This window comes from Geotrypetes seraphini, chromosome 3, assembly GCF_902459505.1.
Source record: "Geotrypetes seraphini chromosome 3, aGeoSer1.1, whole genome shotgun sequence".
Lineage (NCBI taxonomy): Eukaryota > Metazoa > Chordata > Amphibia > Gymnophiona > Dermophiidae > Geotrypetes > Geotrypetes seraphini.
This window is the reverse complement of record NC_047086.1, coordinates 69,150,483-69,166,311: the sequence shown is the minus strand read 5'-3', so window position 1 is coordinate 69,166,311 and position 15,829 is coordinate 69,150,483. Positions and strand designations below refer to the sequence as shown.

Below are 15,829 nucleotides of genomic sequence, written 5' to 3'. Positions count from 1 at the left end.
GCCATATGAAGACGAACTGAGGCTTTTTCTCCACTTTTTTTCTTGTGTTTTTTGTTTTTGTTGTTGTGGTTGTTCTGTTTGGCTAGTGTTTGAGTGGGTCTGTGTATGAGTGCAGTGGGTAGACCCTGTAGTGTCTAGGTAGGTCCCTCCGGTGGTTTCCAATAGGACATAATTTGAGAGTTTAATGAGTTTTGTATGTCCTTCCTGAGATCTTTTAAGGTATTCCCCTCCCTTTCTTCCAGGTGTGTTCTGGTTAGTGCATATCTGTAACTTGCTTGCTTCTTTATACTGCTCACCTGAATTTCTGTAAAGCATGATTTTTTTTTTAACATCTTTGCTCACCTTTCTTCAATGTGAACTCTGTCTGCAATTAACTGCTATCTATCCTTTAATCGGTTTCTAATCTATTCTGTGAAATATAAAATGTATGTTTATTTTATTCAAACATACTGCAGTCACAAACAGTATGCCACATAATTTTTAATCCCTGTGCAACAAGATAAATATGTATTTGGGCCAACGTAAGCAAGATTACCTATGGTCTTTCAGCTCTCTATTGATGCCTGGATGGGTACCTTGTTTGCCCTGTTCTTATGCCCCTTTTCTCTGAACTCTATTCACTGCTATGCCAAATCAGTGGGGAAAAATGAAATGTAGCATTAATTTCTTCAATGTATTTATTTGTAATAGTGCATTTATGAGAGCTTTTGATTCTTTTCCAGGTAGAACTGCAGATGTTTCGGGCTCAATGGATGTCAGAACTTACCCCAGGTGTGAGTTCTAGTGGCTTGGAAAACCGACCACGCAAAACTTCAGCAAGAAGCCTTGGAGTAAAGGTCACAGATACCAAAGCAAAGCAAGAGATAGCAAAGGAGGAAAAGGTAAGATGGTGAGAGCACATGGAATTCCATGCAGCCTAGAGAATTTGTAGTAAAATCATCTTCTACATAAAGTTCATACAGTGGTACTTGGGACAAATAAAAAATTCTATTCTTTGGTTTTTAATCTGTTGGTGACATTCAGAAAATTGCTTTGAACTGTTTTGGGGGTTGTAAAAGCTATGATTAGAACTCAGCCTAATTTCTTTGGTTTAATTTGCTTGCTTTATTTGCTATGAGATGCCTGACATAGGCCTAGATTCACTAAACTTACCGATCCTGTAATGATGATCACAAAACCAGTTTTACTAAACTGATGTCTGATCAATCTCCTATCCGATCCACCCATACAAATGAGTAAAACCCCATGCAAAATAGCCAAGCGATTGATTCACTAATAATTGCTTGGCTATTTTGAATCGGATTTTACTATCCTAAAACCCAACTGCAATATCTGCCCCATAAAAAAAAAATAAATAAATAAAAGACAGGCAGACCTGTCCAAAAACCACCACCGCCGCCCCCCCACGACCCACAAATGGCAGAAGGTATGCCCACTCCCTCCTGCCACCCAATGCTCCCCGCAGACCTGTCCAAAACTTCCACCGCTGCCCCCCCCCCCACGACCCACAAATGGCAGAAGGTATGCCCACTCCTTCCTGCCACCCAATGCTCCCACTTCCTCCTGCCATCGCCTCCTCCTTCGATATGGCAGGAGGGATGCTGTAAGGACCCCCCACCGCCATCAGTCCGGCCCGGCCCCCCGTACCTGTAAGTTGGGAGCAGGAGGGCTGCTCAGTCCCTCCTGCTCCGTAGGCCTCCAGCGATCTTTGGGAGCATAAGGAAGTTCCTAATTGGCCATTTGTTTGGCCCTCCCACCCACTCCTATGTTCATATTACACTTATACTCCCCTCTATCAACCTAAACAATTGATTCTCACAACTACAAATTGATACCAATTAAGGCTTCCATTACCAATCCTACCACACAATCTACTAATTTATTCTAACCTAATCATTACTTCAAACCCAGTCCCCTCAGACTCTAGATTTGTCACTTACTTCCCATTCCAGCAAACAGAACTCAGCAGCCCATACTCTACAACTAGAAAGCTTACATCTCCCTATAGCAAAATAGCCACCACACTCCCAACTCATCATACCTCTTTCGCCCATCAATACCTAAACCACATCCTTGAAGTGGTCTCATGCATTACCCATTTTCCTACTTGGGCTATTCAACCTAGCTAATGACCACTAACCATTTAACACCTTTTATCCAATGTGGCATCCTACACATCACAACCACCACCCGCACAGACCCTCTCTACCTATCAACCAATACACAATGAATAATCCAAATTCAACTCATAAAACAATCCCCATAATCACTGGTAACCACCCAGTCAATAAAAGAAATCCTAAAACCCCACCATACAGAACTGCTACCAACTTGCAAAAAATCCCCTTGAACCTATCTCCGCCTAAAGAAAAAACTGCTATCCCAGTCCCATGCATTTATATCAGTGTCACATAGCTTCACTTGATAACTGGAACAACAATAGAGAAACTCCATTGCACCATTATGTCACAAAAGCCGAAAATCAGCCAAGTCCTCACCATGGCTCACAGATGCCCTAAAAGCAGAAACAATCTTGCAGAAGATTAGAAAGACAATGGCAAAGGGAGCACAGATCAGCGTGGAGATCAACTATCAACAAATACAAATTCCACATTACTGAGGCCAAATAACCCCACTACACTCTTGAAATTGAGACCAATAACTTTGACATCAAAAAGTTTTTCTGTTTAATGTGCACCACAACTTAAGCCCCGGTCCTAGGTCAATCAGACATTGACTCCCAACCTAATGCGCAGACCTTAGCAAACTTCTTCCAAAACAAGATTTAAAAATACAATTAGAAGTCAAAAAAGCTACTTCCACTGCCCCTATTTTCCTCCAACCAAAATCGAACCCAGCAAACCAAATCTGGAGCACCTTCCAGCCTTTATTCCAAACAAACACTGCTACTCTCCTAAAAAAAACAAAAACCAACTATCCACTTGCAGCAGTATACTTAACTGATGCCCCAACTGTCTACTTGCAGAAGCCCCTGACCACATCTTAGACTGGCTGACAAATCTCTTAAGCAGTCTTCTTCATCAAGGCCAACTACCATCCCAAATGGGTCTAATTTCTGTCAAGCATATCCCTAAAGCCCAGAATGTAGACCTCTCTAACCCCTTAAATTACAGACTCATAGCTGGAATCCTGATAAAAACCTACTTTTTGAAACGCACATTAGCAAACAGCTCTCCACCTATGTTGAAGAACATTCTTGCTTCCATCCTATTCAATTTGGATTCTGCTCAAATCACAGCACAGAGATCTTGTTATTGACATTAACCACCAAAATCAAGCAATACTTGAGCATTGGTCACCAGGCGATCCTTCTCCAATTTGACAAATCCACTGCTTTCAGTTCAGTAGACCATCAACTATTACTAGCCAAACTCAATGAAATTGGCATCGTAGGAACTGTCCTGAACCGGTGCAAGGACTTTCTTTAAAGCAGACAATATCTTATATACAAAGATGAAATGTTTTAAAAATACTGGCAAGTGTTCTTTGGCATACTGCAAGGATCACCGTTATCATCGATCCTCTACAACCTGTTCATGAGCTCGCTAGGCAGTATCAGATTCGACAACAAGGAATGCATATTTTCATATGCAGATGAAATTCTTCTACTTATCCCAATTAGCCACGACTATAACGACAATTCTGATAATATCGAATGGAATAGACAAAATACACACCTGGGCCACATCCAACAAACTTAAACTAAACATGGACAAAACCAAAATTCTGTGATTTCATAATGCTGTAAACATGGCTCCTAACGCTGTAACTTTAATCTCAGGATCCACACTGGATATCAACAAGACTCATTCTCGACGCCACCCTATCTTACGAATTTCAAGTATCCAATCTAAGGAAGAAAACCTTCTACAAAATGAGAAAACTAAGACTCATCAAACCCTTATTGCAAGAGCGCCAAGTTCCCGTGCTAAAACAAACACTTATACTATCCCAGCTGGATTATTGCAACTCCCTCTACTCTCCTGAACAAACTACAGATGATTCAAAACATGACAATCAGACTAATATTCAAACTAAAAAAATTGACTCCTTCTCACCCTACTATAAGAACTTACACTAGCTGACTGTCAAAACTCATACTTCAAACTATTGTGCATAATGTTTCAAATTTTATATGCAAAAACTGCTGAATCACTCATAAACTTGTCAACCAGAAAACTGAAATCGCTTCAACTGCTACGCCCATCTCCAAAAGGAGTTAAACACAAATGCATATTCAACTCGCTCTTCATATATTATATAGAGAAATTTCCAAGTACCTATCATATTTATTTTTATCTATTGTATCTTTTTAATGCATCATTTTTGTAAACCGCTTAGAAACCTCACAGTTATTAGCGGTATATAAGAATTAAATTAAATTAAATATCTTGGCACCAAGACCTGGAACAACCTTCCAACATTAGGATGGAAACATTCTACAACAGATTCTGAAAATTTTTTTAAAACTCTCTTCTTTGAAAGCATACACACTGTAGACAACTAGCTCAAAATATCTAATCCCACCCACTACTCAATACAATCAAAGAACCTCCATTCTCTCATCTCTATTACCGTATTCATAATTCTGAACTCCTCAAACTACTGTAATGTAGTATATTCATTCTGTAATTCAAAATATTGTAAGTCACCTTGAACGTGTTTAGACATAGTGTGGATTAAAAAATGGCTGGCAGATAGGAAACAGAGAGTAGGAGTAAATGGACAATGGACAATACTCGGACTGGAAAAGCGTCACCAGTGGAGTGCCACAGGGTTCGGTGCTTGGGCCCATGTTCTTCAACATATTTATAAACGATCTGGAAATTGGCACGACGAGTGAGGTGATTAAATTTTCAGACGATACTAAGTTATTCAGAGTAGTGAAGACGCAGGAGGATTGCAAAGATCTGCAACGTGACATAAACACGCTCAAGAAATGGGCCGCAACATGGCAAATGAGGTTCAGTGTGGATAAGTGTAAAGTGATGCATGTCGGTAACAAAAATCTTATACACGAATACAGGATGTCCGGAGCGGTACTTGGAGAGACCCCCAGGAAAGAGACTTGTGAGTACTGGTCGACCAAGTTGATGAAGCCGTTCACACAATGTGCGATGGCAGCGAAAAGGGCGAACAGAATGCTAGGAATGATTAAGAAAGGGATCACGAACAGATCAGAGAAGGTTATCATGCCGCTGTACCAGGCCACGGTACACTCTCACATGGAATACTGCAACCAGCACTGGTTGCCGTACATGAAGAAGGACATGGTACTACTCGAAATGGTGCAGAGAAGAGCAACCAAAATGGTTAAGGGGCTGGAGGAGTTGCCATACAGCGAGAGATTTGAGAAACTGGGCCTCTTCTCCCTCTTTCCTTAAGACATTCCTTTTTAAAGATGCCTTTCAAGTGTAAATGTCCTTTTAAGGATTTCTATTAAAAAAAAACCCAAAACTTTTTTATCTTTTACGAGTCCACTTGTATTGGACTTACTTGTTTTTAACCACACCCTTTTGTTTATACCTTTTAATATCTTACTTTTCTTTCAACATTGTAGTTCTCCCCTTCTTTTCCACTAGTACCCGTTTGTCCAGTCATGTATGTCATTGTTTTTATCTAATCGTGTATGTTTATTTTGTTAAAGTTATTTTAAATTATATTATCTGTTTCTGCCCTATTTAAAATGTATAACCACCTTGAAATAAACGATAAGGTGGTATATCAAAATTTTAATAAACTTGAAAAGAGGAGGCTGAGAGGGGACATGATCAAAATATTCAAGATAATGAAGGGAATAGATTTAGTAGACAGAGACAGGTTGTTCACCCTCTCCAAGGTAGAGAGAACAAGAGGGCCCTCTCTAAAGTTAAAGGAGATAGATTCCGTACAAATGTAAAAAAGTTCTTCTTCACCCAGAGGGTGGTGGAAAACTGGAACGCTCTTCCGGAGGCTGTTATAGGGGAAAACACCCTCCAGGGATTCAAGACAAAGTTAGACAAGTTCCTGCTGAACTAGAACATACGCAGGTAAGGCTGATCTCAGTTAGGGCACTGGTCTTTGACCTAGGGGCCGCCACAGGAGCAGACTGCTGAGCACGATGGACCACTGGTCTGACCCAGCAGCGGCAATTCGAATGTTCTTATGATTCAGAAATATCAGATTAGATTAGATTCTAATCAATAGTCGGCCACTCCATTCCAGAAGTGTTCCTTATATGACTTGAAAGATGTGGCTATCCATTGTTTATAGTCATTTGTTAAACTTTATTTAGCTGCTAAACAACAGCACAATATAAAAATTGTTCCATTCAAATTGTACAATAAAATACCTTAAAAAAAGAGAAAAGAATGCACACCCCAACTTTGAGCAACAGTATAGAACTGAACTAACATGGGTCTGAACAAACTAGGGAAATTAAAAACACATTAAGAGTTCTTGACATAAATAATCAAACACAGACACACGTCTTGAGTTGTATAAAACTCCCCTATAAATGCCTGACCTCCCTTCCTTCCCCCCTCTGCTGCAAACAAAGACGAATGTAGGAAACAATCAAAGCAACAAGAATTGCTATAAATCAACAATATGAAAGAAAGACATCAATTTAAAATCAGTCTTCACTTTCTATGAGTAAGTGTCCTCCAATACAGTTCCCAAATAGATTGAAAACATTTCAGGGCATCTCCATATCCAGCATCCTGCCACTTTAATAAAACATTAGAGTTACATTAAGTGCAGGTGGTAATTACCCTAAATGTACTGCTACATGAGCCATTTTGGGATATGTTTTAGGGTTATCCTAAGGTGAACTTGTTTTTGGAAGGGTTTGAAACCAGCTTTTTTCCTTCTGTGTTATTCCTTCCAGTGCAATCTTATGTTTTCTTATTTTATAAAGGGAGGGAGGCAGACAATAAATTAGAGGGGGCGAGATCTGTTTCTGATAAAGCATCCACACAGGATAAGAAAGCTGCCTTGCCTGGATGGAGGTCAACACTGGCACCAACACTTACACAGAGGATCTCTCGCCTTCTGTCCCAGCCTGATTCTAATTATTTTTTATCTCCCCCGCATACCTTAGGTATCCCTGGTGGTCTAGTGGTGAATTGCAGCAGGAGAACTTGCAGCAGCCAATTAAGTGGTTCTGCACCGACAGGAGTGAAGGAAGGTTGCTCCTGCTGCGATTCATCGCTGGACCACCAGGGATACTTAAGGTACATGGGAGGGAAATAAAAATAATTAGAATCAGGCTGGGATAGGAGGTGAGAGGAATCTCTCCTTCCCTGATAATTTTTGGATAGATTTTCCTATTTGATTTAAATATCTCATATTGAATCTCCCATTATATGGGAAAAGCAGCATAGGCCTTCCTCTTTGGGCCTACCTTAATCACTGGTCCAGCAAGATGAGTTGGGGCAGGAACGATCTTTTTATGCTCCTGCTCATGCAGTCTTGTTGAACAAATGGCTGCCATGCATTTCTGCAACAATTTGCAAGACTTGAAGCAGTCCTGCGAATTGCCACAGGAACTTGCAGCAGCCATTTTCTCAGCGACACTGTGTGGGCAGGAGTGAAAGAGGATTACTCCTGCCCCAACTCACCTCACTAGATCATTTAAGGTAGACTCTGGGAGAGTCCTATGCTGCTTCTCCAAGGGAGGGAGGAAAGGAGGTAGGGGGCCTATGTTTATTCTACAGCAGGGAGGGAGGGGGTGCTCATTGATTTACGGGAGGGAGAGAAGGAAGTAGCACCATATACTAGACCACCAGAATTTAGGATGGATCCAAATATAAACAGAGACCCCCATTTTTGGGTCATTTTTTTGGCCCCAAAATCATTGTTTATATTTGAGTATATATAGTATTACCAATAGTCTGTTAGATACTAGGAAGTCTTCGATGTAATATCCAGAACGTCTGCTGTATCCATTGTCATGCGGAGACAAGCTTGGCTTCGGGTATCAGATCTCGATGCCAATGTATAAGAGAGGTTGGCTAATGTTCCTTGTTTTGGAGATGAGCTATTTGATGACAAAATTGAAACAGCTACTCAAAAAATTAAAAACCATGAAGATTCCATGACCACTCTCTTTTTGACAAAACCGTCTAAGTCTCAGTCAACTGCATGTTGTTATACTCCCAGAAGGGTCTCCTATTATTATAAGTGCAGATATAATTCACCCTCCGCCTCTTCCAGGGCTCAATGCAGAGGCGACAAAAACAACAACAATGTCCTCAGAAATCACAACCACACTCTCAACAAAAGACGCAACAATCCTTTTGACTCTATCACAGAGAGCTTAGCCAATATTCAGCAACCTAACTCTCTTCCCATTGGATGCCATCTAATCCATTACTACCACAGGTGGGCCCTCATAACATCAGACACAGTTGGGTCCTTTGAATAATCAAGCAAGGTTACACTCTCCATCTTCAGAAAAGATCACCAGTCCACCTTCCAAGGGAGTCCTTTTTCACCTCCCACCAGAAAATCCTCATTCACAACGAACTCTCAGCTCTTCTCCAGCTAAACGCTATAGAAAAAGTCCTGGTGCAGGAGAGGGGCATTGAGTTCTAATCAAAGTATTTCCTCATGCTAATAAAGACCAGAGGTCTATGCCCAATCCTAGACTACCAAGCACTCAATAAGAACTTGATGAGAGAGAGGTTTCATATAGTCTCTCCAGGGACCCTTCTTCCACTGTTGGAAATTAACAATTGGTTCTGCTCTCTAGATCTCAAGGAAGCTTACACAACATTTCTAGTTACTTTATCCACAGGACGTATCTTCGTTTCAGAACAGTGGGGAGAGTGTGGCGCAGTGGTTAAAGCTACAGCCTCAGCACCCTGGGTTGTGGGTTCAAACCCACGCTGCTCCTTGTGACCCTGGGCAAGCCAGCACACACACGTCAGAGTTCTGGAGCATGAGTTCGCTACGGGCTAACTTACAATTTGCTGCTCTTGCTGCCGGGTCCTGCCTACTTTCTGTTTCCGCGAAGGCAGGACCCAGCAGCACTTCTCTACAACATCGCTCCTTTGTTTTTATCAAGTGGTGCAGTGAGGGGCCATCGGCTGTGGTAACCACAGCCAGCATTTTACTGGCGCAGGCAGTAGCAACAGGAGGACAATGGTGGCCGTATGTAATCAATGAGGTGAGCCCAGCAGTGGTACTGCAGTGCCTGCAGGAGGCGTGCGAGAGTGTGGCAGCCGCCCTGGAGCTGCTGCACTTCAGCAAACTGGACTTTGGCGAGACCGGCGTGCTCAATCGCTTCTATAACGCAGGTGCACAGGAAGCGCGAGAGTGGGGGTTGAAAGTGGCCAGAGTGAGAAGGTATCGGGCGCCGTGGGGTTGTTGGTGGTGTATATGGGGTTTTTATTACTTATAACCAGCTGAATTTCAAAATAAACGTGTGAGCAGAGTGGCTGTACTGCTATAAATAATTTGTTTAAAAAGTGCACTAACGAATTGCCATCTTAATGGAAATTCTTGCAAGCGCCCTTGTTAGTACTAGTGCTCTGCTGTTTTCGTTGTAGTTATTTCAGCTGGGGTTTTTTGTTTTTTTGTTTTTGGCAGCTCAGAAGAGCCAAACTGAGCAGTCTTTTACCTCTCCTTTACTGTCACTACAGAATTTGCTTTTTCTTCATTGTCATTTTCAGAGCCCCCACTCCCTTTTTCCTGCTCCTCCTTTTCACAGCTGGGCCTTCCTCCCACAAAAGGACAAACAGTGAGTGAAAGAAGTGTCACCACCACATTGTCCTGTCCAGAAGGCTGAGCCAATCTTCCATGTCTGCTTTCAAAGGCTGTTCAGAAAAATCTAAAGTTGGAAAAACTGAATTGAAGTTTTCCCCATGAATTTGATTGTACTTGATCAGAAAATAATTTTTTTTAAAAATTTGAAAGCCCTTCCTGGAGTCCCTCAAATTACTGATTACAAAGCTCCATTTTTCTTAAAATGTGATATTATTTTTGATTAATGAAGCAATTTTCTTGGTATTATAGCTATAACTGTTTAGATTGCTGCGGCTGCCAATGCTGCTGGAGGGAGGTTTGTCGGTCATCTCACGGTGGGGTACGCATGGAAGGGAGAGATAGGAGAGTCAGCCGGGGGGGGTTGGTGGGAGAAGTGGGCTGCCCTGGTTGCTCCAAGGCCTAGCATCATTAACTTCTTCAGGCAGTGTTTACAATTCGCTGCTGTTGCCAGCTTCAGTCCTTCCTCTCTGCCGGGTCCTGCCTAATTCCTGTTTCCATGAAGGTAGAATCCAACAGAGAAGGCCCGAAGCCGGCAACAGCAGCGAATTGTGAATGCTGCTGCTGCTGCCCGAAGAAGTTCATGACCGGGGATGGGGTGACGGAGGAAAGGGAGCAGAGGGGGGAGAGAATTGCTGCACGCAACTGGAGGGAGAAAGAAACATCTGAAAACCTGGCTATTCTCAAAGATGTAACACTCCCTCCTCCTCTGATATCCTAGTCCTCTAAACATTCTTCTTTCCTCCTATCTTCTTCCTTTCCTTGGAGTTCCTTTCTCATCCCAATTCCTGTAAACCATGCCGAGCTCTACGACTATGGAGATGGTGCGGTATACAAACCTAAGGTTTAGTTTAGTTTAGAAGAAAGATGAGGGAGGGTGGGAAAGGAAGGAATGAAAGGAGATGCCAGGGCATGTAGGGGGAGGGAGAGATGGAAGAAAAGGAGAGAGATGCCAGGGAATCAGGGAAGGGAAGGAGACAGAGATGCCAGACCGTGGGGTGGGAAGGAAAGAAAGAAAGGAAAATAGAGAGATGCCAGAGGAGGTGGTGACAGAGAGAGAAAAATGGAGAGGTGGCAGAGCTGAAATCAATCATGTACAAAGGAGAGATGGGGCACAGTTTATGGAAGGAGCATAGAAAGAGGGAAGATGCCATATGGAACAGGGAGAGGGCGGACAGTGGATGGAAGAGGCTGATGCTGCATGGAAGACAGAGAGAGGACATGCTGGCTAGAAAGAAGAGAGTGAAGACAAGATGATTAAAGCAGAAACAACAAAAGATAGAAAAAATATTTTTTGTTGCTTTAGAATAAAATAGTATTGATAAAACTTTTAGAAACAGAAAATAAGGTAATCTTTTTATTGGACTTATTTTAATACATTTTTTACTAACTTTTAGAGACCAAAACCCCCTTTCTCAGGTCAGGACAGTATAATGTAACAGCAGTATACTATATTGATCTGAAGAAGGAGGCTATGGCCTCTGAAAATTAATTGAAAAATTGATTAGCCCAATAAAATGGTATATTCTTATCTTCAGTTTATGTTTTTATTTTTATTTGTTAATTTGTAAAGTGGTGATTGTTATGTATCAGTTTTTTCAAATTTACATCTACTGTCTTTATATTTTGCACAGTATTAGGGAACAAGTGTCACTGTTTCTGTGGTGTTGTATTGTATGCAGAGTCTGGTATCTTGGCGGTTCAGTTTAACTTTTGTCTACATATTTTTATTTTTAGTTTGTGATTACTCCATATTGGGCGAGGGTGTATCTATGTTGTGTGTATGAAAAGGACATGGTTTTTTGTTAGCATCGACTGTACAGGATCAATTGATTGTGCAGGATCTGGTTTGTTTAGTTTTACAATGTATGTGTTGGTGTTCTAGTGCTCACTGCAGTGTTTAAGATGCTGCCTTTTCCTAGGTACACTCTTGTGCGATATGTGGATTATTACTAAAAATAACTTTTTTATATAGAGGAGAGGGTTGTTAAAAATGATTAGCACTGGCTGTCATATATATACTAGGTATGCCACTGGATTTAATGACCCTATTCACCAAATTTCCCGTCCCGCCCCACCTGGCTACTTTTTCATGCCACCCGGTTGAAAAAAATTTCTGGGGAGAACACTGCAAGGTATTCCCATTTGGACTCACTTCAGCACCCGTTGTATTCATGAAATTCTTGGTGGTAGTGGTGGCGACATTCTGCTCATACGGCTTCCAGGTTTTCCCTTGAAGGTTGAAGGCAGATATTCTCATGATCCTCCCTCCTCCCCTAGTGGGCTGCTTAGCTTTTTTTTTTTTTTTAAACTGAACTAATGGTCCCACGAGCCGACGTCGGGTAGGAAGGCACCAGCACATGAGCAGTACAGGCAGTCTTGAGACTTTGAAAAGTGACAGTACACTTTTTTGCACTGTCCGTACCAGGCTCTATGGATGACATCGCTCACGTGTGAGAATATCTGCCTGCTGTTCTCGGATAACACCTGTTATAGGTAAGTAGCTGTGATTTCTTTGCATGGACTTCAGATTTAATAGGCTGCTCACACATGACCTATTGCTGATTGCCACTCTTAGGCATAGGTCACTGAGTGAGAGAGAGTAGACATCTTTCTGTGACTCCATTTGTGGTAATATTACTGCATTTGGTGTCCTGACTCACAGTTTGGAAACCACTGCCATACAGTACTGACAAGGTTTTTATCCTAGTTACAGTGCCTTGGTGCTGTAAGATCTCTTGTTGATAATATCTGTGTTGAGGGTTATAAGAGGAGAAATTATAGGATATTATGATACATTCATTGGTAGCTGGGAAGATACTTGTCAGTCTGACAGACTTGAGTTAGTGCTTTGTTCTTTTTCTTGGACTTCGTTCTCTGAATGTAATGCTATGGCTTGTTTGATACACATATATTTTTATTTTTTTAAATTTTTTATAAATTCTTTATTCATTTTTCAAACTTACAGTAAGTGTATCAAGCAGGTACAATCATTTAAACTTACATAAAACACTTAATGATCAACAATAATCAAATTTATATAGTTTCTCTCCCTCCCTCCCACCCTTTTCATATTATGTAATAATCATTTATATCATTTAATAAATACTTTCCTATCTTTCTTCTCATTTATAAACAACTTTAGAATTATCCCCCCTCCCCCTAACTTGAGCTTATACCATACAGGGTAAAATGAAATCTATTCATTGCAATAATTTGTTAATGGCCCCCACACATCTTGAAATCTTTTAAAATTTCCTTTCTGTATAGATATTGTTTTTTCCATTTTATATATGTGGCACAACAAATTCCACCAAAAACTGTAGTTAAGTCTCCTCCAATTTTTCCAATTACTCGTTATTTGTTGTATGGCGACTCCTGTCATAATTAGCAAAAGCTTGTTATTCTTAGATGATATTTGGCTTTTAGCCCTCATTGACATGCCAAATAAAACAGTATCATATGATAACGCAACTGGGTTTTCCAATAAACAATTTATTTGACCCCATATTGATTTCTAAAAGGCCAAGATTAATGGACAATAAAATAATAAATGATCTAGAGTCCCTATTTCAAGATTACAATGCCAACATCTATTAGACTTAGAGCTATCTAACTTTTGTAAACAAACGGGTCCAAAAAGTTCTATGTAAAAGAAAAAACCATGTTTGTCTCATAGATGCCGACATTGTACATCTCAACCTCCAAGTCCAAATTTGTGGCCATTGAGATGCAGAAATTTGATGCTTAATCTCAATACTCCAAATCAGTGGTCTCAAACATGCGGCCCGGGGGCCACATGCGCCCGCCAGGTACTATTTTTAGGCCCTCAATATGTTTATCATAATCACAAAAGTAAAATAATACAGTTTTTTGATTATATGTCTCTTTAGCTATAAATTACAATATTATTATTAAGACTTAGCCAAAAGGAAAGATTTATAAACTATAAAAAGTTTTACCTCATGCAAAATTGTCATTTTAATAAGACATTAACTATTTTTTTCTGAAGCCCTCCAAGTACCTACAAATCCAAAATGTGGCCCTGCAAAGGGTTTGAGTTTGAGACCACTGCTCCAAATGTCCCGAAGACCAGTTTTTGGTTTTTTATTCATGAATCCAGATATCAATTTATACCATTGTGTGGCCTGGAGCCCCAGGAAGTCCACCTGAAAATACACGTATTGATATGATATGAAGCTATGCAGTTCCAGAAGTCCTGAATGTTGCATTTCTAAACAGATGCTTTTTATTGTTTAGTTTGTATGCTTTTACAACTGCTATTCCAAAGCCAAACTTTGTTTATGTAATTTTATTAAGCAGGCAAGAGAATTGTTCCTGAAAGCAGCGGAGCAAGAACAAAACGGAGCTCTTTATGAAGGTACAGTACTGTCCTCCAAATAAGTTCTTGGAGTTCAAACAATTATCCTGACAATTATTTGATACTTCTGAAGCTGTAGAGAGGCAAATCAGCTGAGCCTCAGAAACACTGTTGATTTTTGCTGCAGAAGTATGAGCTGAACTGATTTGTAATGTAATGTAATGTAATTTATTTCTTATTTGGTAACAGTATGTTGTTTCCTTTTCCTCTCTCCCAATCCTGTACAATTGGCTTGGGCAGTTGAGGAGTCCTTGCTGATTTAAAGACTGGAATAGTGTTTTAGAGCAGTGTTCTTCAACCACCAGTCCATGGACCAGTGCCGGTCCACAGAAATTTCCTGCCGGTCCACAGGGCTAGCATGTGCATCAGGCCCAAAATAGTGTTCTTCAACCACCGGTCCACAGTGTGATCAATGTGGCGTTATCTTCGAGCCAGCTCCCTCTTCCTAACTGATTCAGTGCACAAAGCCACGGGCAGTGGCTCCTACGGGCATCCTGCGACTGAAACGGAAGCCTTCTCTCTGACGTTGCAATGTCGGAGGGAAGGCTTCCAGATGAGGCATGGGACGTGCAAGGTGCAATTAGTACTATTATGGGGGCGGGGTCTGGGGTGGAGATTATGTAGAGATGGGCAGGGTCTGGCCCACGACTTAGCCCAGTGTTCTTCAACCGCCAGTCCATGGACCAATGCCGGTCCACAGAATAATTCTTTTATTTCTGCCGGTCCATAAGGTTTAAAAAGGTTGAAAAACACTGTTTTAGAGCAGTGGGCTCAAACCTATCCTGGGGGACCTCCACAGTGAATATGCATGAGAGAGATTTGCCTATAATGGAAGCAATACCAATCTCTCTCATGCATATTCATTGTGGATATCCTGAAAACCTGACTAGCTGGAGGACAGTTTTGAGAAGCACACTAGGACACTTGTCTGAATGTCATGCTATGGTCAGCAGGGGTCCCTTCCTAAGCGAGAGTCTTCCTTCTCTTAACTGTGCCCCATGGCTGGTCCAAATATCCATACCACAAAATGTGGTGGTTTGATTATTTTATATAGTTTGTTTAAAAATTTTGTAGTTGGAGAGAGGTGTGTGATTAACTTTTCCAGCCATAGATGCCTCTCCTCATCCTCTTCTCCAGGAATGAGCCATTTTGATCTTCCTGTGCCATGATTTACTATATACCTTTTTTTCTCTAAGACCAATTTAACTTCTATAGATTAACAATGCATTTTATTCCTTATTTAATAATAACAGTTTATATACCGCAAGACCGTGAAGTTCTATGCGGTTTACAATGGTTAAAAGATGTTACAAATTAATTAGAATTAACAAGGTTAGAAGCTAGTTATTAACAGCGCTAGAGATCAGTTATTGTGGAGTAGGATTGTACAAGTTAGTTGCCTAAATACTTCAGGAACAGGTATGTTTTTAGATGTTTCCTAAAATTCCCCATAAGTAGTAGTATTTAATTGATATAATCTGTTCTAATCATCTAGTTCAGGGGTGGGTAACTCCGGTCCTTGAGGGCTGGAATCCAGTCGAGTTTTCAGGATTTCCCCAAAGAATATGCATGAGATCAGTTCGCACTGCTTTCAATGCATATTCATTGGGGAAATCCTGAAAACCCGACTGGATTGCAGCCCACCCCTGATCTAGTAAATGCTACAGGAAAATTATATAT

The 15,829-nt window shown here is 40.9% G+C and overlaps 1 protein-coding gene across 3 annotated transcripts in view; it reads left to right on the top strand.

Moving 5' to 3' along the window:
* FBXO9 (F-box protein 9) overlaps positions 1-15,829 on the top strand; it is a 133,792-nt gene that overhangs the window by 26,858 nt on the left and 91,105 nt on the right. For 2 of the 3 annotated variants that reach the window (XM_033938290.1, XM_033938292.1), the window contains exons 3-4: positions 723-881; positions 14,089-14,149. In XM_033938290.1, coding sequence (XP_033794181.1) covers positions 723-881; positions 14,089-14,149 — 220 coding nt within the window. The remainder of the gene's footprint in view (positions 1-722; positions 882-14,088; positions 14,150-15,829) is intronic. The other variant, XM_033938291.1, reaches the window with a different exon arrangement.